Source organism: Diadema setosum, chromosome 3 (assembly GCF_964275005.1).
Source record: "Diadema setosum chromosome 3, eeDiaSeto1, whole genome shotgun sequence".
Classification (NCBI taxonomy): Eukaryota; Metazoa; Echinodermata; class Echinoidea; order Diadematoida; family Diadematidae; genus Diadema; species Diadema setosum.
Window position 1 is genome coordinate 8,635,097 of NC_092687.1, and position 27,915 is coordinate 8,663,011.

General features: G+C 39.1%; 1 protein-coding gene across 1 annotated transcript in view; it reads right to left on the reverse strand.

The window, feature by feature from the left end:
* The window catches only part of LOC140247000 (cornifelin-like), a 40,874-nt gene extending 13,397 nt beyond the window's left edge, over positions 1-27,477 (reverse strand). Inside the window, exons 1-3 of the mRNA XM_072326305.1 lie at positions 27,377-27,477; positions 4,978-5,038; positions 3,160-3,250 (exon numbers count right to left, since the gene is read on the reverse strand). Of these exons, the coding sequence (XP_072182406.1) occupies positions 3,160-3,250; positions 4,978-5,028 (142 nt within the window). The 5' untranslated portion in view covers positions 5,029-5,038; positions 27,377-27,477. The remainder of the gene's footprint in view (positions 1-3,159; positions 3,251-4,977; positions 5,039-27,376) is intronic.
* Between the last annotated feature and the right edge of the window lie 438 nt (positions 27,478-27,915).

The following is a 27,915-nucleotide window of genomic DNA, read 5'->3' on the forward strand; positions in this document are numbered from 1 at the left end:
TCTGATCATGTTACCAGTAGCACCACTGTCGACAGTGATGCGAACGACCTGGTGCCCGCAAAACGCATCAAAATATGGAGACTGACGGACCTGGACTCTGAGGGCCGATGAAGAGTCGCTGGTAGCCGTATCATCCTTCAGAGGGACAGGCTCAGACAGGTGGACCTGTTCAACTTGGCACAAATCATCAATCTCATCATCAGACTCTAAAATATGTGCAACCTGGCGGGCCTTAGCAATGAATCGCCTGTCTGCTTCGGGTAAGTACGTACACTCACTTAAATAATGAGTGTCTGGCCGGCGCGCTTCACGACAGAGAGGACAGTATTTACTGTTGCGCTGGGGGGTGCGAGTCTGCAGATTGCGGCGACTGCGGGGCATTGGAGCACGCTGGGGGCGTAGGCCTACAGGGCGCGGGGAAGGGGAGGTCAGGGTGCGCATAGCACGAGAACTCTCTGTGGTGTGGATTTCATCCAAAAGACTATCTAATGCCTGAGAGATTTCGGGTTTCAGTGAAGCTAGGGTACGAGAGCGCAATTCTGTCCCGTAGCGCTGCTTGACCAGGCGAGGAAGATCTGAATGAATGAGTTGGAGCCAAGTGAGGACGATAAGGTTTTCCAACGTGGGAGTAAGCTCCTCATCTTCGCTAACACGCTTACCATGGTGAGTTATGCCACCTGCGGATGTGAGCAGGTTGTCTTCGATAAAGGCCACCACCCTTTGGTAGAGGTCCTCAGGACGCTCATCCGGCTCTAGTTTGATGTCACTGAAATCAAGAAAGTGAGCGCCGGTACTTTGAAACCCATAATGAAGCCTGATCTTCCCCCAAATATCGTTGAGGGAGGTGGAAGTCTTGACTATGGAATTGCGTGAGATAATGGGACAATAATTAGCGATCTGTCCGAGCATAAGCTCAAGCATACTGGCTTTCTGGTGTGCTGATTTTCGAGACCCAGTCGGGACGCTTTCTGGGTCATCAACAAAGCCACGGAGTGGGCAAGATTTAGATTTTTGAGCCCATGAGCAATCATCATCTAGGAACGGCGCAAAATTTGAGTCTAGGGTGAGAGTGTACACTAAGTTTTGTCGCCAATTTTCGAATGAATTGACTGTTTCACGTTTGGTGAGACACCATTGCTTGGGTGCTCTTGGAGCTGAGGCCATCACTAAAGCCTATAGGTGGGACCGTAATGTAAGAGAAAAACAAGGAACTTACACCAACTCTGGATCGTTGGCCGATTTGGAGCTCAGCAAGCTTAACGTCTGCTTGTGCAGGTGAAAACAAATCCTCAGGAGTAGGTAACGTTTCCAGAGCTGCCACCACGTAAATGAGAAGCAGACACAAATCGAGTTTCCGAGTAAACAGTCACCTTGAAGGCATTTAATGGAACCCAGCTTCAGACCAGATACCCAGCAGTGTGTAGCAGACAGTAACCCTACAGTCACCGAGAGGTGGCGCTATATAACAAGCTTGACTTGTAACATTGATAATCATTAACAACACTGGCGTAATGCTTATTCAGCAAGTTGGCAACTGTTGGTCGGGAAAGTTGGAGTCGGGCTAAAGTTCGCACTGACGGCTGTTGGGCGAATCAGGGAGGTGGAACCCCCTAGCAATTTCGTTTGCTGAAGTAACTAACTGAATCATTTATTTCTAAATTATCCTGTCAGAGGAAAGAGTTTCTACCGGCTCTTAAGAATAGTCATATTTACTCACTAAGATTGCATACAATGTCTTTGCATTGCAACTGATTGGAAAATGGCCCTATAAACATAGATGTAAATAATCACTGAATTGATCAGTGTTTTAGTAGTAGGCATGATAAAAGATATCATTGGCGTACGTACTCGAGCAGGATTCGAACCTACGACCTCCAATCACCGGACAGGCGTCATCGCCACTAGACCACCGACATTGACCGAGCTTCCGCCCGACAGCAAGTGTTGGTTCTAATCCTTATAGCATGCAGCAGGGATTATTCAAATTCATGAACCTCGACACATCGAAGGAAAATATTTCATGAATTTGAATATCTTTGTATTCACAAAACCTACAAAAGTGCGGTTTCGTCTCCAAGTCTGTGCTCACGACAGTCAGGGTAATTAGCATGGGGTCATATCCCACGAAACCGACACCCACGAGTCATATAGCCCACGAGTCATACAACCCTCGAGACATACAGCCCACGAGTCATATAGCCCACGAGTCATATAGCCCACGAGTCATACAACCCTCGAGTCATACAGCCCACGAGTCATATAGTCCACGAGTCATATAGCCCACGAGTCATACAAACCTTGAGTCATACAGCCCACAAGTCATACAGCCCACGAGTCATACAACCCTTGAGTCATACAGCCCACAAGTCATACAGCCCACAAGTCATACAGCCCACGAGTCATACAGCCCTCGAGTCATATCGCCCATGAGTTCGACAATAGACAAAAGGTTCACGAGTTCTACATCATAACACGGGGCTTAACGTGTCGGTATCGTGGGCCTTGTTTGCCTAGTGTCGAACTCATGAGCTGTATGACTCGTGGGCTGTATAATTCGTTGGTGTCAAATCGTGACGTGCATCAAACAGCATAGGGCCCTTCAAAATGGTTTCAGCATGGCTGGCTGTGAAAACGAATGATGTTCTTTATTCCCAACGTTCGTTAATCCGAGAATAGAATAAGGTTGGTTATTCCGAAGATTTATTCCGAAACACTCAAGTCTCCTACAAAAATTATCCGAAAATGAAAGCGGGTTCGTTAATAATCCGAACACTAATTTTGAGACGTTATTACGAAGGTTGGTAGACCATGACTGTGTACCAGTTCCATAGTCCTACTCTGCATATGACAGGTAATGACACGCTTACAAAAATATCAGTGAATAAGTTGTAGTAAATATGCATTTAATGTACCACAATTTTAGTGATCGACAAACTATCAGACAACAATGAAATTAATCATCGCACATTTACCCAGTACCCCCAGTATCCGTTTTGCATTTCTAAGTGTTTAAGCTTCAGTCCAACTATAATTGATATCCAGGATACATATCATATAATTGTTTAATAAGCGATGAAAGTTTATCCTTTCCCATTTTCTTTCACGTATCACAGTAATAATATTGTACAGTTTTAGCGGCAGCAGTAGTAGTGTACTTACACACGGGGATGTCGCTGAAGCAGTCAAAAAGACTCGAACTCCAATCACGAGGGACGCCGCGGGGCATCAGCGGGTTCGACGTCGTGGTCATCTGCCAGTTCGAAAAAAGAAAGGGGGAGGGAAAATGAGGTAAAACAACGACGCAAATTACACAGTAAGAGGGGATTCATTCCTGATGATAAAGACATGGTATAGTTTTGGTTGAGATGGGTCTTTAGGTTTTCATCCTTCGTTGTGAGAGATAAAGACAAACCTCTTATGAAATAATTATGAAAAAGCATACAATTCCAAAAGGATTTCAAAGTTTATTTGGTGAAAACTGGTTTTGAAATAGCCGAGATATCGAGAACAAAGCGATCCTAATAAAGGAACTGGTGTGACCTGGCTTTTATTAGGATTGCATTGTTTTACTTTGTTTGGGGATATCTCAGCCATTTCAAAACCGATTTTCACCAAATAAGTTTTAAATTCCTGTTAGGCCTAGAATTTTAGGTGGTTTCTAAGCTGAATCCTCATCTCAACCAATACGATCCTTTGAAGTTACATGGTATATAAATGAAAAGAGGGAAATCAGAAGTATAAGACCAGTGAAAAATCGGGAAAACGGACACACCAAAAAAAGTTATGAACTGACTGTTACAGTTTAGAAAGCAAGACAAGATGGCAATTTTGAGTGACATAGATGTTGAGCAGCGATCTATTCTGTCTGAAAACCAAAGTTTGATTTTTCTCAAGAGAAACATTTTGTTCCCACCTGTTCTTGGTACATGTATAATTAGAATAAAACGCTTTTACAATCACATGTCCTCCCAGACAGTTCCGTCTTCCCTCAAATATTTCATGAACATAAAAATTAGTGATGGTTTTGTGTAGAAAAGTTACGGAGAGCTGCTCAACACGTAGGTGTACGTCACACCAGGGTCTCTTACATCCCTAGTCACACGGAGTTGCCAATTTTCTTACTCCCTAGATTTCACCTCATAACCTTTTAGTGTATCAGGGTACTGTCTGATTTCTCCAAAAAGAAATCATTGATCTACTATAATGATTATTATCTGCCTTTTCCGTCTTCATGCAAAGCAGCACAATATCGGGATAGGCCTTTCCTTTAAGTATAAAAAGAACTATTAAAGCATCTGTATATCTAAGGAAGACACTTTATCCACATATCTATCTACCCATGGTGCAAAAAGCAGCTGCACGTTTTACGAACATTATAGGCATACTGCGTCATAATGCCTCCTTGGGCAGAGTAAACAAAGTTAAAGAATAGCGAATGTCTGCATTGACAACTGGAACTTTTCGATTGTGTGGACGTGGACGCCTTTCTCGTAAAAGAGCGATTCCAAATTGCTGCAGTCCATTCGTTATCTCCGCGGTGTTATCACCCATTTCGTGCACGCCGTTCACGACGTACTGCTATGACGTCATGGCCACTTCCCCTCCAGCGGGTTGCGTCTTCATTGCGTTGTGCAATGAGCCAGGTGCGTTGCTATGTCAGTGCATAAATCATGTTTTGCTACGCATACATATAGCCTCCCAGTTCATACAGCCATGCTATTCCGATGCTCGAGCACCATTCATGTACATGATGTATATTCATTAGCAACGGGAGTTTTTTGGTAAAGGTAGTGCGCATGTGCAAAGATTGCTACATCATGAATATTATAGAGCACATTGGGACGTGAAATCCTAGGAAGACGCGTTCGTCATTCTGGCGTTGGACGTGCTGGATAACCTGGATCAAGCGCAGTTGTATTACCTCGACGTCCACGTCCAGGGTTATCGCTAGGGACACCGCAGGCCTGAACAACTTACCTGAATCACCTGGCCGGCGATTGGCTGTTGCATCACAACGGTTGTTGCCATGGTGATAAGTCTGTGAGATGAACAGAAGGGGGGAAGAGAACAACAATAAAAACAACTAAGATGAAGTTTTTGACATCGATTCAGATTTCTCCTATACGACCATGTATGTGAATTTATTCACTGCATTGTGAAAAAAAAAGAAAGCGAAACATTTTGAATCCATTTTTCATAAAAATTACACATTCCATCAACTTGATACTGACATACTTATGTAAGGGTAGCAGTTATTTTTTCCTGCTTTCTGAAAGCGATTAGTCAAATGCTCTTTCATAATGATAGAAAAGTGATTTTTTTTTTTTTTGGGGGGGGGGGATTTTCTTTATATTTGCAAAAGGGATAATACAGAAACTGGTTCTGATAATAATACATCATTATAATTCTAATCTGCAGGTTTAAGATTTACTTTTGAAAGTGCTCTGTGTCACGTTAGCCTGAAAGGCCGCTATATCATTATAGTATAATAATCAGGAGGTATGTCATTTGAGCGAGAAGAATTTAACTTTGATGCTCACGTAACTTCACGGGAGGATTTTTTTTTTTTTCAATTTACTATATTAAACGATATTCCGTGCCAGGTAAACGTAATTCAACCCCCCCCCCCCCCCCCTCCGAAAAAAAATAAGTAATTACATAAGCTACATTGCAAAATTTATAGTAAAAAAAAATGATGAAAATTGGGTAAATATTACTTAAAATCACCGCAACTTCTAGAGTGCGTATAACTTCCTTATTAATTGTTTCTTATACGATTAGGATCAAATTTTCGCTGTTTTGTCTGGTAACTCTAGCTTGTCCCTCATTGCTCTGTACTATACCAAAGCGTAACTTATGAGCAGAATTATTGTCCGGTTTTTGTTTTTGTTTTTTTTTTTTTTTCTAGATTTCACTGAAAGTTTGAAAAGATTTTATTTTCTGCATTTCATATTTTCTTTCAGAATAACAAAAATAACAAAGGCAGGTTCAATTACACAAATACAATTCTGAAAATTATTGACATATTACATAGTAAGTCATATTTTGTATGTAAAGACAAATGAAACGTTAAATAACATTCAAAATGTTTATATGGCCAATAATGACTTAATTCACAGTACAATATATAATATATACATATGATGCAGAGGGCCGCCGTTATAAGCCGTGCTTGAACAGACGGACAGCCGGAGTTAAATTACCATTTTTTATTGTAGTACTTGAACACTAATACAGATGGGCCATGTTAAAGTGCGCGTAAATCCAGTTTTATACAATTACTTGCTAAACAGGAGTGGTGCCTGTGAGTGCGTGTGCAGGTGATGAAGCGCGAAAGTGTTGATGGTCAGCACTTCTAAGAAAATGATTGGATATGTTATAATATGGGCGAAGGGTCAAGCAGCAAAGTAAAAGAAAAGGAAAAGGGGGTGGACCAAATATTGCCTTGTTGTTGAGTATAAGAGGTACATGTTTAATGATTACTGTACCGTATGATATTGTGCCAAGAAATATTTCTTTGTATTTGCCTTAAAGGAATAGAGAGAAGTGCACTGTTTTATGTGGAGAGGGAGTGAATTCCAAATATCAGGCCCGTTATGCCGAATTGATTTTTGAGCTAATAGGAGTTTAGGGTTATTCAAATGGAAATCATTACGATGGCGCGTGGGGTAAGCATGGACATCCCTGTTAAGGGAAAATGCGTTGTGGAAGAGTGGGAGTAGATTTTGCGTGTATTTGAACATAAATATTGCTGTTTGAAATTTGTGTATATCGTCAACTTTAAGAACTTTTAGTCTAAGGAATAATGGATCAGTATGTTCTAGATAATGTGAGTTGGTACATATTCTTATTGCCTTTTTCTGTAAAAGAAAAATAACATTTACTTTGGTTTTATTACAGTTTCCCCAGACAACATTACAATAATTAATGTACGGTAAGATTAATGCATTGTATAACATAATGAGTACTTTTTCCGTTACAGAATATTTTAATCTCCGAAGTATTCCAATGGCTTTGGATATTAATGTGGTTATATTGTCAATGTGGTTATTCCAATTTAAGTTGGAGTCAAGGGTTACCCCTAAGAACTTGGTTGATTTTTTTCCAATAATGGGCATACCATCAATAATAATGTTATTAGGCATTATCGGTTGCAAATGTGAAGTATTGAAGTTTATAAAACACGTTTTATCTATATTTAGTGATAATTTATTGCATTTAAACCATGTAGAAATTTTTGCAAGCTCAGAATTAAGTATATCAACTAGTGTGTTTAAACAGTTGTGAGAGTAGAAGACACTGGTATCGTCCGCGAATAATACATAGGTGAGAAGGGTTGAGGAATTTATGATATCGTTGATATATATAAGAAAAAGTAGAGGTCCTAAAATGGATCCCTGTGGTACACCGCAAGTAATATATGACTTAAGCGAGGTACTTGAATGAAATGCTACGTATTGCTGACGTTGGGATAAATAATCTCGGAACCAGGAAAGAACTATTCCTCTTATGCCATAATTATGTAGCTTTTTTAATAAAATTCCATGGTCTATTGTATCAAAGGCCTTGCTCAGGTCCATAAAAACTCCTATCACGTGCTGTTTGTTCGCAATAGAATCGATAATTTTGTCACAAGTTTGAATGATTGCAAAATCTGTAGAAAAACCTTTGCGAAAGCCAAATTGGTTAGGATTTAAAATGTGGTTATCAACCAGAAACTTATACAAACGTTTATGTGCAATCTTTTCAAGGATTTTGGAAATGACGGGCAATAATGAAATTGGACGATAATTCTTTATTTGGGACGCATCATCTTTTTTGTGAATAGGGATTACTTTCGCAATCTTTAAAGAATTTGGGAAGATCCCAGTAGATAATGATAAGTTACAAATATGTACTATGGGGGTTACTAAAAAATGTATTATTTGTTTTAGTAAATGCATACTTAATCCATCGTGGCCACAAGATCTACTCGACTTAAAAGATCGAACAATATTCAGTATTTCATTTTCATTCGTGGGAGTAAAGAATAAAGAATTATTATTACTTTCTGGAAGGTAATCTGTAAAATTCCCAGCGTTTGGAAGTATTGTTGAGGCGAGATTGGGGCCTATGTTGGTAAAGAACTTATTAAAACAATTTGCAATGATTTCAGGGTCGTTAATATCTTGGTCATTTTCGGAAATAACGGTCGGGAGTTCTTTCTTTTTATTCTTAATAAGGTCATTGATAGTTCGCCACAGTTTGGATTTACTGTCCTTATTTGATTCTAGTATGTCTGAATAATATCGCTTTCGAGATGCCCGGATTAATGTGGTTAATGTATTTCGATATGTTCTGTATTTTGCTTTGTTCTGTGGTGTTGGTTTACGTAAGGACATTTTATATAAGCGATTACGGGTGAGTATAGAACGCATTAGCCCTTTGGTAATCCATGGTTGTTTTGTTTTTGCGCGATTGTTCTCATTAACTAAGGGAATACGATTATTATAATAATAAAGAAATTTATGCAAAAACATTTCGTAAGATAAATTCGCGTCATTGACCGAAGTCACATCTTGCCATTGTTCGCGTGATAAATCAGATATTAATGAATTAATATTTTCGTGAGATTCTTTTCTTCGCGTTCTATAGCATTTTTGTTTTGGTTGAACGTTTCCAATCTGCTCGTGAATGGTAAATATTGGAAGATGATCAGATATATCTGAATAAAGTATGCCATTAGTATAGTTTTTATCAATAATGTTAGAGAAGATGTTGTCGATTAAAGTCTCAGTTGACGTGGTGTTACAGATTCTCGTAGGCTTATTAATGTGAGGATAAAGACTACTTAATGATAATGTGTTATGAAATCTAGAAGAATTATGGTTTGTCGTACTTAGTAAATCAATATTGTAATCCCCCATTAAGAACAAACTTTTATTTTCATGAATAATTGTATTTGAAAAAATTTCAATGCTGTCTAGAAATAAATCTATTTCGTTATTTGGTGATCTATAGATAATACCTATAATAATATTTTTAGTTTTATCATTTATAATTTCGACGAATAAACTTTCAACACCATTAATGGATAAGTCAGGTCGGAGTTTGTAACGAAGTTGATTATGTATATACAAGGCTACTCCACCTCCTCTTCCAGTCCTTCTATCTGCACGAATCATATCATAATTTTGAATACTAAACATATTTGGGGAGACATAATGCAACCAAGTTTCAGAAATTCCTATTACGGAAAAGGCAAAATGGTGAAGAGAGTTTAAGAGCGTTTCGATTGATTCAAAGTTCTTATTCAAGCTTCGTGAATTGATATGAATGAGGCTGAAGTATTTATCTATGGAAAAACTGTGAACAGATCGACTGTCATTTCCAGTTTGGGGGCAAAATTCGGAATTGAATTCGTCAATTGTGAAGTATTCACTATGATGATCTGTTAAATATTGGTCCTCAGCTTCGGGTGCAGGTTCGTTATTCATTATTCAAAGGAGAACACGATGGAAGAAATGGAGGCCATTGAACACAGACGCGCGTCGTACTGTGGGTGAGTGCAAGTGAATGAGTGGAAGGTTGCCTATTGTGTGTGTGCATCTCGCGTGCGAGAGGGAAAGATACAAAATGTTTAGCTTTACTGGATTCGGACAGTTATGGCAGACTATCTTTGTGAAGTGCAGGAAATATTACAAGTCTCTGATAAATATCTTTATATGATAATTTAGGACAAAACTTATTATTTTGTTCAGTAGAAGTTTGTAGAAATTTGTAAATTGGAATAATACGAAGAAATAGTTCAGAATTAATGAATACTAAAAGTCGTCGAATATGACTGTAATTGTTCGAGAAATATATACATCAAAAATTCGCAAGAAACAAAATCTGGCATAAGATACTGTAGCGATTCTCAAAACTAAATTCACGATAGTATGAATGCGAGGAATATCAGAAAAAATATAGATATCATTTACAGTCTCACTAATTCTTAATTTCCGATACCCCAACAGATAGTTGTTGGAACAGGTTTGTGACTTGTTATTATGTAAATAAACATCTTGGAACCGTAAACATTTGAAAATTTCAAGCTTCTCTTGAAAATTGAAAATGACTCATGCATCTTGGACGATCGGGTGCAACAAAATTTTAGTGATGCATGTTGCCTATGCTGCATGCATGATAAGAAGCAATCAGTAAGGTGCATGCATCTAGTATCATGCGTTTGAACAAAGACATAAAATTATCAATTGGAACAAAAACCAAAAGGCTACGGATATGGCGTTTTTACCCCTTTCCGCACACAATAAAAAAAAAAACAACAACAACTGAATTTGAATAATTCAGTACACTATAATAGTATCACTGGTGTTTTAACTACATAATGTACATAAATCAGGTAGAATAAGTAGATCGATAAATTGATCGATTGTAAGTAGATCGATCGATCATGAAAATTGAAAATGAATCGTGCGTCTTGCACGATCGAGTGCAACAAAACTTTGATGATGAATGTTGCCTATGTTGCATGCATAATAATGAAGCACACAGTAAAATGCATGTATCTAGTATCATGCGTTTGAACAAAGACATAAAATTATCAATTGAAACAAAAACCAAAAGGCTACAGATATGGCGTTTTTGCCCCTTTTCGCACACAATAAGAAAAACAACAACTGAATTTGAATAATTCAGTACACTATGATAGTATCACTGGTGTTTTAACTTCATAAATCAAGTGGAATAAGTAGATCGATAAATTGATCGATTATAAGTAGATCGATCGATCATGAAAATTGAAAATGAATCGTGCGTCTTGCACGATCGGGTGCAACAAAACTTTAATGATGGATGTTGCCTATGTTGCATGTACAATAATGAAGCAAACAGTAAGGTGCATGTATCTAGTATCATGCGTTTGAAGAAAGACATAAAATTATCAATTGGAACAAAAACCAAAAGGCTACGGATATGGCGTTTTTGCCCCTTTTCGCACACAAAAAGAAAAACAACAACTGAAACACTGCGTGTTTCAGTTTCGTTCTGTTTTTATTTGTTGTTGTTTTTTCATTCACTGAAATTGCACTGCACGTTTGCGAAATTTTCCCTTGAATCGAGTGCTTCTGATACCAAAGTAGTTTGATGGACGGTGATTAAATCTTGCCCTGAAACAATAGACGGCCTCCAACTTTTTTCCTTCTAGTATGATGATTAGCCTGAAATAACGTACACGCTTGACAGCATTTATAAACACTAGTGGCTGCGAAAGAGTCTACAGTTTCGGCGTGTCGCGGCAGAGGTCACATAGCTCTGCTTCCACGGGGTCAAAGGTCGGGCCTATGTAGCTCTATATCCCCACCGACCAGTAATGTAAACTTACTCGAAAACACACCCAGGGAGTGGTGTTGGTGGTGGTGTGTGTGTGTGGGGGGGGGGGCGCTCTTTCAACTGGTCCCTGGTAAAACAAAACATAATCCCCCGCCTCCACACCCACACACGCAAGTTATCGCATACGCTAAAACAGAACAGAACAAAACGAGAGCCGGGCGTTGCTGGAGAAATGCATCCAAACACAACTACCGCCACCTGCACTAAGAGAAAGAAGTCTGCCCTACTTTGGCAAAAGGAAGCAAGTGACAAAAGAGACATTTCTCGTAAAAGAGCAAAATGCGTCTGTCATTTACACTGACGTCAATGGACTATTATGATGTCTTATCTAACATATCTCTTAGTAGGATGAGTGTTTCTGCATGAAATTTGGCCTGGAAGAAGAGCTCATTATGTGAATTATGAAAACATCAAAAACTCAAATTCGGATGGTATGTCACTTGCTTCCTTTTTCCAAAGTAGGGCAGAAGTTTGTTTGTGTTTTTTTTTTCTTTTTCTGTTTTATAGCCCATGCAGTGGGGTGCAGAGACTTGAGCATTATTTGTCTCTGTATACTTCCATGTTGCCAATGACGATTGAAGTAGGCCTTAACGTGAAATGCTACTGACATTTTGCACCTTTGTTTAACATTCTGAATCCTGAAGGGTTAACGGTGAACTTTTCGTTCGTCTCTGACTTCAGTCTCGAAATATAAGGGGTATAAATATCTATCAACCAAATCGGAGAGACTAACGATAGAAATTTAATGAGAATTACAGTAAATAGAATAAAAGGGGTGCGAAAGAAGTAGGCATATAGGCAGGAGTCGAAACAAGGCCTCCTTTTACAGCGTGGTTGGCATCAACCTCCTGAACAATACATTTAACGGCACAGACGTGTAACTTACAGGGCAAATCCACCTCCATAGACATGTGGATTGAATGAATACAGTAATGTAAGCCAGTTCGGAGATAGCTCATGTGCGGTGCACATGGGTACAAATAACCTTTCATTTTTCTCAGTTGGTTAGACACTTCACTCAATTCAAAGCGACATAATGCAGCAGCTTGCCCAACATAGCAATTTATGGAACTCGTATTCTAACAAAGAATGAACCTGTGTAGATGAAATGACCAGAATGGTTCGTCTATCAACACTTTGGGAAGCATCTATTTCATTGTGCTGTTTTGAATACATTAACACACTTTTTTTGTTAACATTGCCAAATACCAGGCTTGCTGTCAGGTGGATGTACCGGCAGGCACCATTTATGAGGATTCATGAATAATCATAGCATTACAGATGCTTATCTCAGTGAAATTAAAAACCAACCTGTCTCTCGGTACAAAATGACCTTTTTCTGCTCATGCTCAAACCGGAACCCCGAACTGGCTTATTAGTAGAACACATCAGTGAAAGTTTGAGGAAAATCGGACAATCCGTTCAAAAGTTATGAATTTTTTAAGTTTCTGCTCAGTCACTGCCGGATGAGAAGTCTACTACAGCTTGTGATGTCTCATGTGTAGAACGATAGAATAAAGAAAATATATAAAAAAAAAAAAATCAGCATATTTTCACTTTTCTCGCATAGTAAAAGAACGATTGACTTGCCTCTTTTATAGAAGGCAGGGGGGATAATATTACCCTAAAGCCTAAACATACGTCAGTGACAAGTCGGAAAAAATGTGTAGTTCCCCCCCCCAAAAAAAAAATAGATAAATAAATCAATCAATCAATAAATAAATAAAATTTTGAGAAATTCTCATTTAAATTCCCCTTATATCGTTCTACGCATGTGACACCATACGCTGTAGTAGTCTTCTCTTCCAGCAGTAACTGTGTAGATACTTTAAAAATTCTTAAATTTTGTCATTGCTGCACTCACTTAATCATTAGTCCGATATGAAGGTGGACTTGTCTTTAGAGTGGATGGCTAGTAACTGATCAGTGGGAATCAGTGGAAATGCTGGGGGATGATTGTTCCAATTCTTGTGATATTCATTTAAGAGTACATTATATCTATTGTTGTGTGAAAATTATTTGCTTCAGACTCAGAATGGTCTCATAATATTCAAGTAATGTGCAGTTTAACGTTTCCAGGCTAGCATGCCTGTACAGTGTATGTGTATTGTATGTGTGAGGATGTGTTTGCGTGTGTGTGTGTGTGTGTGTGTGTGTGTGTTGCAGGATTTGCAATAGATTTTGGGGAGTTGCAATTAATTGCAACTTTCTTGCAACACCCCCTACCTGTGCTATGGCAGCGAGGAATCGGAATATGTATCGCTCTGGAAGGACGATGTCATGATTGTGTTGCAACTTGTTTTTCTATCCCTCTCTCACCCCCCCCCCCCCCCCCCCTCTGACTATCGATCACTCTTTCCCTCTCTCTCCCGCGTCTCGGGGATGGGCGGGGGGGGGGGGGGTTATAAGGATCTACATAATTTTATATACAGGATATGATCAAGGTTAGTTAATCTTCGGTCGATTGCAACACGAACAGTAATCGGTACTGGTATACGCATACCAGTACCGATTACTGGCCAAGCGTCGACGTTCTAATGAGAAAAGGAAAAGTGCAGATGACAGGACAGGAAAGAACATGCATGCAAACTTCATTTATAGCTTTCTGAACTCTTTGATTTTGGGTTTGGTTTCTCTTGTTAAGGTTTAATCGTTGTTCTTGTTTATAGGGCTGGAGGGACCGTACCTCCTTGGAGGAACGAGTGAGGGAGAAGCAAATGGGCCTAGGTCCATGGGAGAAGGGAGGGGTCCCGAGGCAGGGGAGAGAGAAAAGATTTGAAAGCAGAAATACCAGAAAACATTTTGCACACGTAACTGTGTATTCCCCCTGAAACCGAAACGTTCTTTGTTGATCAGATGAGGAGTGCAACTCTTTGTTGGCTTTCTGTTTTGTTTTTTCTTTCTTTCTTTCTTTCCTTCCTTCCTTCCTTCTTTCTTTCTTTCTTTATTGTACGAAGGTCGTAAGCAAGAAAATATAAAGGAAATTCCACAAAAATTCATTTTCATGAAAATTACACATTCCATCAACTTGATACTGACATATAGAGTTAAGGGTAGCAATTGAAGAGTTTGTTCGCAAAAACCGATAAGTCCATATTTGTCAAATGGATATATTTGCGATTAAAGGTCAAGAAAAATAAAGAGAATAATAAGAAATTTATTGTTTCTTTTGACCATAACTTCAAAAATGTACCTTTATGTAGTGACCAATACATCATTAAGGTATTATTTTCCACTTTATGACAGAGACCGTATTTCAAAATCTTCAAAAATGGACTTATCGGTTTTTGCAAACAAACTCTTCAATCATTCCCCCTGCTTTCTGAAAGCGGTTAGTCAAGTGCTCTATCATTATGCTAGAAAAGTGAATTTTGAGGATTTTTCTTTGTATTGTTGTCCACACATACACTGTACGTCATAACCTCTAATAGTCTCCTCATCCAGCAGTTTCAACGCCAAAACTTTACAAATTCATAACTTTCACTGATGTGTTCTACCAATGTCGCTGCTTTCACTCAGTCCGCATTACTCTGTGGGTTTGGGTTTCCTTAATCAATCAACATAGGCCTATATATTCATTTGGGTTTCTTTCTCATTTTATTTTTAAATGACAATGTGTGTGCAGAAATGTGTTTTGTGGAAGTTCCGCTTGGCGGTACGTGACAATGTAAATTATCATTGTAAATACGTAACAATACGCATGTGCTGTTTTCAATGTCAGATCACACAAAAACTAATGGACTTAAAGCTCTCGTGTGTGCCAGTAGGTGGTACTGCGATTTATGATAATTAGGTTTCGATATACAGTGCTGTGCGGTTCCTTCCTGTACGCCTATCATTGTTTCGAGTTTTGATATGGCAATCAATTATTATTGTGCGTTATACGAATCAACGCATTAAAAAATTTTTGTGTGCCACTTAAATTTCCGGTTCCCTCTAGGCCTATATGAACATCTTCGGAAGCCATCAAATCGTATAGAATGGTTTATCACTTGTGGTCAAATCAAATAGCTAAATATGCACCCAAAGAGGTATCTCCTCAGTGCATAGCACCGTATCATTAATATGCATTTTGGAATCTCATGTACAATGAGCAAAGTCAAAGCTGACTGAAGGCATAAAGGTTTTATGAAAATCGAACGCGAAATAACTTTCGAGACTGCAATGTTTCACACGTTACTAAGCAGGAAGGTAAGAGCAGGGAGGTCACCTCCCTGGTGAGAGGTACCGTCCCTGGTCTTAGTGATGTTACCACGGTAACGGTCCCAAAAATCACCCTTTGGATTGACCTACATGATACTCATCTTCAAATCATTCAAAATTTTCACTGAATTTCTGCTTCCATTTGGGGTATGGACATGAAAAGAAAAACCATTCACATTGCACGTCATTCACAAAACTTGGACCAATCAAATTTTTTTTTAATGCTTATAACAGTTATACAAGAGTTATACCTGAAAAAAGGGCATGATTTTCATATTGTGTGTGTTTGTGTGTGTGTGTTCTGATAAGTGAGAGAATTGTGACTTGGTGATATCATTTTCTCAGGGAGCTCAGGTAGTAGTGTAGTATGCGTGAGTAGATTCAATTATCACTGTGGTCATGCACCACCGATTTCACTGTTATGTGAAAATAATGTTGAAACTTTGGTATTCCATTAGGTCCATTGTGTCTCATTCTGTCTTTCTATCTTTCTTTTCTTTTTTCTTTCTTTTTTTCTCTCTTCCTCTCCCTCTCTTCCCTCTCCCTCTATGTTCCACAAAAGACACGGCTTCGCATGGCCAATTCTCTTACAAATGCAAATATGCGGAAAACCATAGAGAACAGTTATATGCAATTAGTTTCCACATGTTCAAATACAAATTCTTCGCTTTTCATTCCGCTTTTCATTCCTCCCCCCCCCCCCCCTCCCCCGGTTCCTTTGTGATGCACCCACGCATCCCGGTTATGATGGTTAGAGCTTATTGTGATTTCCTTTGTCCTTTTTTATTTCCGCCCAAAGTTCATCTGTAGGCCTGTAATTTAAGTTTGCACAGGCGAGGCGGTACCACCCTGCAGTACTCGCTTGCCCCAACCTATTTCGTTTTCAATGCACAGGTGTTCGATATCATGGATAAAAACGAGGATATTATATCACGTAACTTGTCGGTGCACAACTTAAAATTAGTGTAACCAGGGAGGTCTCACCTCCCTGATACAACAGGATTCATGCTACACACTGTGGAAATGGGATGCTATGTATGGGCGTAGACAAAATCATGTTTTATAGCAGGGAACGAAAATTGCATCTACTCGTATCACACACATACACACACACGCACAGACACAGGACAACAACAGCAAGAACAAATTAAATATAATCATGTGAATATTGAGTATGTGTCAATGATTGCTATCATTATAGGGTCATACACATTTAGGAATAGGCTTATATTATATTCATATCATTTTTTATCAATGTCTCATAATTCTCATCAAGCGTACAATGTACCCTGCTTTATGATTATATGAAGGGTTTGTTCGCAAAAACCGATAAGTCCATTTTTGAAGATTTTGAAGTATGGTGTCTGTCCTAAAGTACAAAAATACCTTTAAAATGATATATTGGTCACTTGTCATAAAAGGTACATTTTTGAAGTTATGGTCAAAAGAAGCAAAAATTTTCGCTTCATTCTCTTTATTTTTCTTGACCTTTAATCGCAAATATCTCCATTTGGCAAATATGGACTTATCGGTTTTTGCGAACAAACTCTTCATATGTTGACATCTCATTCCTGTATTCACTTTGTAATTACCCATGTGTTATTGATTATCTATTGGATAGGCAGGGGAAATAACTTGAATAACCTTTGCACATGCGCTACAACGTGAATTTGTAGTGATGCTGGACTATGATAATGAATATAATATTATAGGCCTATGCGTTTGCCTTGAGAAGTTCTAGGGTTCGAGTATAATACCATGGTCACAGAAAACAAATTAGGATTATCATATGGACAGCCTCTCTGTCCACAGTACCTGGGTCATGGCTCAACTTTCCGATTGCATTTGAACTTTTTTTTTCCCCTGTTGGAAAAAAAAAAATGCCTGATTATTGTAAGCACTCCGTAACTCGTTAATCCGAAAAAAAAATAATAATAAGGTTCGTTAAGCCAAACATTCGACATCATTTCGAAGATCCGAAATGAAACAAGGTTCGTTATTCCGAAGGTTTTTTATTCCATTTATAGGTGAGCTATAATCCGAAAATAAAATCAAGTTCGAAATACCGAGGTGAGTACTATGCAGGCTGTGCGAAGGAACGAATAACTCTCGACATCAAAAACCTTATTTCGTCTTTGGATTAACGAACCATTAGAAAAACGAACCTTCGGAATTGAGAACCTTTGGAATAACTCATGTTCGGTTCATCCGGGACCTATCTCTCCTCGCGCACAACCGTCCGTGCTGATTGGCCTTTGCATAATCAAGATCGGTCTTGCATTAAAGGGATGGTACAGTATTGATGAAGATGAGAATTGGGCTTTTAACTTTTTGCGAGATGCCAAAAAGACACATATGATATAGTACAGAACGTACCATTTTAAGAGGAATTCAAAGTTTATTTGATGAAAATCGGGTTTGGAATGATTGAAACATCCAAAAACAAAGTAAAACAAAGCGATCGTAGTATAAAAGTGTGGGTCCCACACTTTACTAGAATCACTCTTTTTTGGATATCTCAGCCATTTAAAAACCAATTTTCATCAAATAAACGTTGAATTCCTCATAGAATTACATGCTCTTTCATATTTCACACGAGGTTTCTCATTATCTCACCAAAAATGTTAGAAACCTGAAATAGGTCTCAACCAAAACTGTACGATCCCTCTGACTTCCTCTGTGCGAGGGACTTTGGAGAGAGTAATCAAAGTTATGGGGTACCAAAGTACAGAAACAGCCATAGCTTTGATTAGGCCTACAGGTTAATGCGTGTTGATGCTAATCATCATTAAATAACACACACTTGCAGGCGAGTGATGTGATAGGTACAAAGCTTATCAGTCATGACAGGTGCTTTATCATAGACTATTCCTTCCCTGTAAATCGGCCTGCACTGTTCACCCCCTTCCGCTCTCACCCCCCCCCCCCCCCCCCCCTCAAGAAAAAAAAAAGAAAAAAAAAATCCGGCCTCGCCTACCTATCCCAACTTACCCTCCCATTATTCACCGGTGCTGTAACGAGTCTGAAATTTCACCTTTTTTTTTTTTCTTTGCGACCCACTTTAGGACTTCCGCCGCGACACGAGTCAATGCAATATCCGTATGGAAGGAAGATTGCAACATCGCGACGAAATTATCCCGGTATATAATTTCAGCGATGAAAAGTTTCCAATGCTTTTGTCAAGAGAGACAGATATACAACGTACAATAAAAAAAAAAAATGAATGAATACGAAGAATATGAAAAAGAATACCTGGTGATTGACGAATTTCTAATCACACGAAATCATTTCTATTATTCTATAGGTACACCATGAGTGAAAGGAATATTATGTAAGAAAAGGGGTGTGTCTTATTCTTTTTCCAAATTTTCGCTGATCTACTTTAATTTTTCTGTTTTATACAAAGCCATATCAGGATGAAATTTCGATTTGATAAAACAAGGATCATTATGTAAAACTATACACTATAAGCGAATTAATTATACACTTTGATTATCATATTCTCGGTAAAGTGGCCAAACATGCACAAAACCAATTGATATGATATCATGTAATGTAGTCTACGGAACAGAGAGACGACTTTGACTAAGAGATCTTGCTTTGATTTTTTTGTCTGTACTGTATAGCATTGCTTTACAATTACACCAAGTTTACATTGCATAATGTGGCATTACACAGTATGATTTTTGTAGTACAATTTCAACACTTTTTGTTGCTTTGTAATTTCATGTTCGTTATCTGTAATAAAATCAAATGCGTTACGTCTCAAATTCCACATACAGATTGCCAGAGAATGATGATTGTCTAGTATCAAAACTAACAATAACGACTGATATTGATCAGAACCAATACAAAACGCTCAAGCTGGATTTGAATGATCACACGGCTTCAAACTTTCATGTTTGGAATTTGAGTTTCAAATAGTCAACCACGCGCCCTTCATTAGGAATAGGATGCGGATTGAGCAGTAAAATAGCTTTAAGTTTGGGGGTGGGGTGGGGACGGATCGATATCCAGGTAGAAAATGAAGTCTTTAGATTACGCCATAAAGTCAAGCAACATGACGTTATCTATGAAAATTGTAATCATACTGACAAGCTATTTAGAAAATCATCCACAGAAAACAGCCTAATATGGGAAATCCAGTCACTTCCTGAAGTATACAATGAGAAGTTGTGACCCACCTTTCATTAGGACCACTTCATTTTACGTTATTTTTGAATATCTCAAGTATTTCAAAACCAATTTTCATTAAAGAAATGAATTTCTCTAAGAATTGTATGCTCTTTTAGATATATCATCAGTGGTTTCTAATCATCTCGCACTAAGTTGAAATAATTATGAATCCCCCATCCACTAAAACTATACCATCATAATCACGGCATTCTGGTGTGGCTCAAGGCTTGTCGTCTGAACGTGACTATTATGAAAACAATATACTCCGTATAAATGCGTCGTTGAGACATTTTGATACCTCAAATTCCATACCAGCTCTCTAACCTTACAGTAACTAAAAATCAAACACACAAACAAAAGTTACGTTCAGACGACAAGCCCTAACCTCGAGGTTAGGAAACCTTGAGGCTTGCCCCCTAACTTCGACGTGTGTCCACACGATGAATCTTAACTTCGAGGTTACGAAACCTCGAGGTTAAATTCCTGCCCCTTTGAGTGAGTTGATTTTTGCGTCCACATGGTGCTTAACTACGAGTGGGGACCCCCGCGGCTCGTGGTTAGAGCGCTAACCATAAGATTTCTCGTGGCTCATCGAGCTAACCTCGAGGTTAGCTAACTACGAGTGCGTCTTCACGGTCCCTAACTACAAGCTCTAAACTTGAGGTTCCCTAACCTCGAGGTTTGTCGTCTGAACGTAACTATTGTCATGCGTGGAAAACTACACCCACAATAATTGTCCCTACCAAGAAGGTAACTACCTCCTTGCCTATACTTTGCGTACTTGCTGACATAGTAGCAATGTAGTAATAGTATAGTAATATAGTGATAGTAATAGTAATAGTAATAGTAATAGTAATAGTAATAGTAATAGTAGTAATGTTTCCAGGTTAGCATGCCTGTACAGTGACGGGGCATTAAACTGTGCACATTACTTGAATATGAGACCGTTCTGAAGCAAATAATTTTCAAACACAACAATAGATATATAATGTACTCTTAAATGAATTCCACCAGAATTGGAACAATCATCCCCCAGTATTCCCACTGATCAGTTACTAGCCATCTCCTTTAAAACTTCTATTCAGAGGTTTCTTGCTATGTTTGTAGGGTATAAATGATAGTGAAATATAAACCCAAGTGTGTGGGTCTGAACTTCTCTCATCATGCAAAGATGAAAACCAAAGACGCTCATCTCTGCTATCTTTGATGAAAACCCTTAATCTAAAGCGGTTCCGTGATCAGTAATTTTTAAGTTGCATGCGCATAGCCAACACCTTTGATCAGTGGTTTAAAAACAAACAAACAAACAAACAAACAAACAAAAGAAAACAAAAGCGTTCTTCTTCAAGTTTTGAAACACATTATCATTGGGCCTACTTCCCAATGAAATCTGGCGCGAGTTGACGAGCAGGTGACGTGTACTTTGGTTTCCTGTTGTTGTTGTTGTTGTTGTTGTAGTTGTTGTTTTGATTTTAAGGCGTGTGTTCCTTTGATGTTGCTGTTGTTTTGTTTTAATGGCGTGTATCACTCAAGATTGAGTATATACGCCATTTATTTCCTCTCTAGGAACCAAGTAGCCTTTTGTCAAGGCCCTCTATCTGTGTGATGGCTTTGAATGGGGACCGAAGCTGTCAAGCTCAGGTACGTGAGTTCGCTTCGTTTGCTCACATTCGCTCACCACAATACAGGGAGAGGGCCTTGGTAAAAGGCTAGGAACCATGCGATTTCAACACCGACCTCCACTATCACAGATAGGTCGGTGCTAAATACCAGTGAGGCGAAGGTCACACCGGAAGGGGATATGTACAGGCGACGTCTTCCTTGGCACAGGGCCAGCATTTGAAAGCAACAGGTGAATAATATTACATACCATCAGTGAAATTTAAGCTAAATCGGACAACCCGCCAAAAATTTCGGATTTTTAAAGGATTGCTAGGGATGATATAGTTACGTTTGAGACCTGGCTTCACGTTCTTGACTTCTTCTTTTTTATATGAGGTAATGAGGAACTTCTAATGAAATTTGAAAGAGCACGTAATTCTCTTGTTTTTGAAATGGCCGAGATATCCGAAACAAAGCATCTAAAAATAAAAGATGGGATCCACCTTTATGGCGATCGCTTTATTTTACTTTGTTTTTGGATATCTCAGCCATTTCAAACCGATTTTTCATCAAATAAAATTTGAGTTCCTGTTAGAATGGCATGTTGTGTAACATTTTGATATTAAAGTGGTTTCTCCTTCTCTCGGCAAAAAAACGATAAAAGTTCCATCCTCATCTCCACTCTACTTTACTATCCCTTTAAACGGCATGTACTCTACCATCAACACACAAGGCGGCTACTCACGATTATATTCCAACCAAAACTTCAACCAAAACAATGGAAATCCAGAAATACGTTGCCCGATGTTAACGGATTTTCATTGATGTTAATGCTCTCTGTAGCATTATGTACAAGGAAAAAACAACTATGATTGAACAATACATCAAACATAGATGACAAATTCAATTCAGTCCAATTTTCTTTCCCTTGCAGATGCGATTGCTGGATGGCAACATCGCACTTTGTTATATGGCTTTCGAATGATTCCTTTAGTTTAATTTCCAAACATTTCAACATAATCAGACTTGGATGATTGGATCAATTTGCGAACTTGAGTAAAGTGGAGAGAATCATGAAAGCAGTGTTTATACACGGAGCTCCTATAGTAGCTGCATGGTTTTATGGGCGTGGGGCGTGGGAAGGAATGCTACGTGCTATGGACACAACAGCTATGGCGTATTAAAGCAATGGCGCGTGTAAAATCGCTTTCTAATCATAACATTCGCGTGTGAGTTAAAAAAACAAGACTAAAGAAATACGAGATGTATAACTGTGTGTATGCTAAGACACACGAATGTGAAGTGGAGAGTTCGAAGTTGGCTAGCAAAAAACATACAATGGAAAACAGTGACACTTTGCCATCTGAGCTGCCCTTTCTCACTCACTCCCTTTACCCCCACCTTCCAGTTTATCTATGTATGTATGTATGTATCTATCTATCTATCTATCTAATCTGTCTATCTCTCTATGTATATATCTGTCTATCTATCTATGTATATATCTGTCTAATCTATCTATCGATCGATCTATCTATCTCTCCATCTATCTATCTCTGTCTTCTGTTATAATTCATAAGCACATCTCTAAATTTCCTGCTATGGTTTGGGAGTTACCACATGTAGCTTCGTAATACATAAGCTTGTCTTGTGTTTCGCTGTGTATTCTGCGTCCAAGCAGGGAGGTGTCACCTCTCTGGTCCAAGACGAATGAAGTCAACTTATTGGCATGACCACCTACAAACCTTGGCACGCTTCCCCTCATCCAGGGAGGTGGAAAGCACCTCCCTGCCTCACCATAATTAGCCTACACGTCACATTCGCTTCTTACCAGCAGTGCTGATGACAACATAGACCTTTGATTGTGTGATGTGAAATTGAAAAACTGATATTGAAATTATGAGACCGTTATCGTGAACGGACGGACTATTAAAACGCAAGCCGCTGGTGTGGCCAACGCCCGACAGACGCAAGTATTCAGTCTAATACGATTTTAATCGTCTTGGCGTGAAATACGAATTATCGCGTTGTTTAACGAGCATCACATTTTTGTTGTTTTTGTTGTTGTTGCTGTTGTTGTTGTTGTTCTGTACAAAGTCAACAGAGTTTTCTATGAGGCTACATACCTGAATAAGTCATCCATATACCCCGCCTTTTCTATCGTTGGCCATTCCTTCATTATTATTTCAAAATAACCTTCTGCACGAAAAAAACAAAAACAAAAAAAAAACGGCACAGCTATCTAATCGAGTAATTGTCTGTGGTAATGGTAACGTTAAAATCATTATTCTCAATCGTCATCCTCTGTAAGTTATATTAATTTTCCGCTTGGTCTGAACTGATGTGCTCAAGTCCCTAAGGTTGTTTCTGATTCGCAAGGCGGATCATTCACAGCCTTAAAGGACAAGTTCAACTTCATAGACATGTGGGTTGAGTGAATGCAGCAATATTAGTAGAGTACATCACTGAAAGTTTGAGGAAAATCGGACAATCCGTTCAAAAGTTTTGAATTTTTGAAGTTTCTGCTCAGTCACGGCTGGATGAGGAGACTACTATAGCTTGTGATGTCACATGAGTACAACGATATAAAGAAAGTATAAAGAAAATTCAACATATTTTCACTTTTCTCGCATAACAAAAAAACATTCGACTTCTCTCTTTCAGAAGGCAAGGGAAATAATATTTCCCTTAACATATGTCAGTAACGAGTCGAAGAAATGTGCACTTTATTAAAAAAACCAAGTTTTGTGAAATTCTCTTTTTATTTTCCTTATGCCGTTGTACGCATGTGACATTATTACACTATAGTAGTCTCCTCATTCATCAGTGATTGCACAGATGAACGGATTGTCGAATTTTCCCCAAACTTTCACTGATGTGTTCTACTTATATTGTTGCATTCACTCAATCCATATGTATATGAAGGTGGACTTGTCCTTAATTTTAAGAGGGCATATCATATACGAGTGACCTCTTCCGGTTGAAATGGTCCTGTTCTTTTAATAACCCTTGTTGTACCGCTGACTTTGGACAGTGTGTAGGCCCTACTTGTTATCACTGAGGGTTTTCTAGGCTAATCGGCACTCAATGCACATGAAGAAGAGTTAATTTACCGGATTGTACACTGATTTTCCCATTCCTTTTACCATCACCAAGACGAAAGAAGAAGAAGAAAAAGGAGAAGAAGAAGAAGAAGAAGAAGAAGAAGAAGAAGAAGAAGAATAGAAGAAAACGACGAGAGGGGGTTGCATGTGTTTGCCTGCGAGCGCGTGTGTGTATGCGTGATACAAGCTTTAGGTACTAAACATACTACATTGTAGTTTTGGTTGAGACCTAAGTCTAGATTTCTAACATTTTTGCACGAGATATCGTGAGAAACCTCTCATGAAATATGAAAGAGCATGTAATTATAAGTGGAACATTAATGTTAATTCGATGAAAATTGGTTTTGAAATGGCTGAGATACCGAAAACAGAGCAATCCTAATAAAAGGTGGGGTTTTGCAATCGCTTTGTTTTACTTCGTTTATTGGATGTCTCGGCCATTTCAAAACCGATATTCATCAACCTAATAAGCTTTGAATTCCTTTTAGAATGGAATGCTCTGCACTATTTCGTTAGTGGAAGTTTTGGTATCTCGCAAAAAGTTAAAAGCCCAATCTTCATCTCCACCCGCATCCCTTTAAACGCTCAATCCAGACCTCATCTCCACCAATTTTATACCATCAAGCAATTTTGTCTCACCTCCCTGGTTTGACGCACAGCAGGGAGGTGGATATTCCCACCTCCCGGTTTTAGCTCTGATAGAGCGACACGCCCAAACCCCCTAGTTTGCAGGCACAAACCCTTGTTGGTCGTAAAGGAGTCTGCGCCAAGACTACTACTTGCACCACTTTGGCACTGTCCCCCATAGGCCCTGTGTTGAAGCTTCTCCCAACAAGGGGAGAGGCTGCAGTGTAGTGGCGCGTGTATTAGTCTTGGCGCATGCAGACTCCTATACGACCAACAAGGGTTTGTGCCTGCAAACTACAAACCCCCATGCATGATATCGCGATAGGCCTAGTTTGCAGGCACAAGCCCTTGTTGGTCGTATTAGGAGTCTGCATGTGCCAAGACTAATACACGCACCACTGCACTGCAGCCTCAGTCTCCACAGTGCCGAAGTGGTGCATATAGTAGTCTTGGCGCAGACTCCTTTACGACCAACATGGGTTTGTGCCTGCAAACTACGATAGACCCGACTTGTTTGGAGCTGCAACATAGCGCCATGGTTTAATACACACTGGAGCAATGGATGGAGACCTCCTCCTATACTCCATACAACTTTGTTGCTTTTACAGCAGTGGACAACTGCCACTTACTATGATCGTCACTGGCCTTGTGTCAGGCCGCTGTGCTATAGGCTTAGGTGAGAAAGATCACAGCTGGTGCAAACCATGGTCGTAAAATAATATATCCCATGTCTACCACATTGATAGACTGCCGAGCTTTGCCATGAATCAATATTGATCATCGTCACCGCCAAACAGTCAACTTTCTCATGGTTGCAAAAATCGCCCGCAAACGTTTCATTCACGTTATTACCTTTCAATTTCAAGTGAGAATAGGAGAGATGAAATGTACACTGAGTCTCACAAAATACAGGCACACAAAAATATACAAATTATATTCATACATTTACACACCTGCAGTAAGCACTCATATCAAGAATCATTTTTATTCAGTATTATTATATTTAATACAACAACCAGGACACACTGACAGTACACTGCAAAAAGTCCGGTGTTAAATAGTGAACACCGAGCTGGTGTTAAATTTTCGGTGCTCATTTATGGTGTTATATTAACACCTCCGGGTGTCATTTCCAAATTTTAAAATGTTTTTTGAAGAGTTTCTTAGTAACTGCACTTCTTGTTGATTTTTAATTTAAACAAGACGATCAAGAATTTTACATTAAAATACTAGATTTTTGAAAAAATGTGAAAATAAATTTACACCAAAGTAACACCAGCTGGTGTGGTCTCTTATTGAAGCTGGACAGGTGTTAAACCATTGATATTAACACCAACAAATATCAAATCAACACCATGTGGTGTCATTTTTGAATTAACACCAGTACAGTGTCAAATTAACACCAGGAAGTGTCAAGTGAACACTTTTCAACACCATCACGGTGCATTTTTAACACCTGTGGGTGTGGTCCTTTATTGAAGTTTGATCGGTGTTAGATTTAACACCCGTGGTGTTAAATCTAACACCGATGTTATAACAGTGTATAGTTATAGAGATGCATACACAATAACATATTCCCAGCAGACTCAGCTCACAGACACAATCACAATGGTTGGAAGATGCCATTATGGAAACGGACGGAAAAGATTGTTGTCACAGATTATTGAGGAAAGAGCCCAGGCCCAGGTGGTTTTACTTTAGTTGACCCAAAGATCGGTCTGTATCTTGTCGTCAGGGATATTATAATGTTCCGCAGAGACTATAATCTTGCATGCTTCACGGAATCCCCTCCTCTATGACTATTATGTCCACGGAGGAGAGTTGTAAAAGTACCCAAAAAAAAAAAAAAATATGATAAAAGACTCCTCCAGAGCAGTATGGTGGAGATATGGGAGGAACATGGCGCACAGTTTGGGCGGCTGGGAATAAAACACGGAGGATGTAGTGAAGAGGAGAGCGTAGAGGGTTCATAAGGCCTCGTAATATTTATGGCCCCACCCGTGATGAAAGAGGAGAAAAATGCAGAGAACAGAGTGCTGGGGAGGGAATTAAGCAGGGGCGGATCCAGGGAGGACCGCAACCGGCGCACGCCCCCCTTTATTTTTTGTTGAAACAAAAGAAATAAAAAGAAAAAAAATGGGGGGAGGGGTGCGTGCGCCCCCCTTTAATTTTGTAAACACGCCCCCTCTTTACGGAATTCCTGGATCCGCCCCTGTTAAGTGCAGGGCCACATACAGCACATAATACTGAACAAGACTGTCCCGAGTAAGGCTGAGAGAGGAATTGAACTTTACCTTTCTTCGGCTGCAGAGCGTCAAAGTAGAGAGTTAGTGGCAATCCACACCTTGCTTGCTGACGGCAAGAACTTCAACAGAAGGCTGCACTTTCGACGACCACCAAAAACAAACTGATGGCGAAATACTAAACACGCCTGCGCGTTTGTGTGTGATGTGAAGGTAACTCAAAACTGTCAGTGCACCACATCCGCACAGCACACGCAGTCTCAGCTGCAGCAACGCGGGAACATTTTTTTTTTTTTTTTTTTTGGATGTCTCTGTTGTTGTTGTTTTGTTTTTTCTCCGTTACCCCGAATTCCGGAGTTTACTGATACTGTATCATAATGCTCTTAGTGTAGCACGACACGGCCGATGCAAGGACATATGGGACACAGCGTAGACCTACTGATCACGTTTTCTATCCAACTTTCCTAGCCTGTTGATTTGATGTGATTTGATTTGATTTCTTTCCTTTTCTTTTCATTTCATTTCCCTTCATTTTCATTCCTGTATGACATTGCTTTACGATCACACAAATTTTCATTCATTTCATTAAA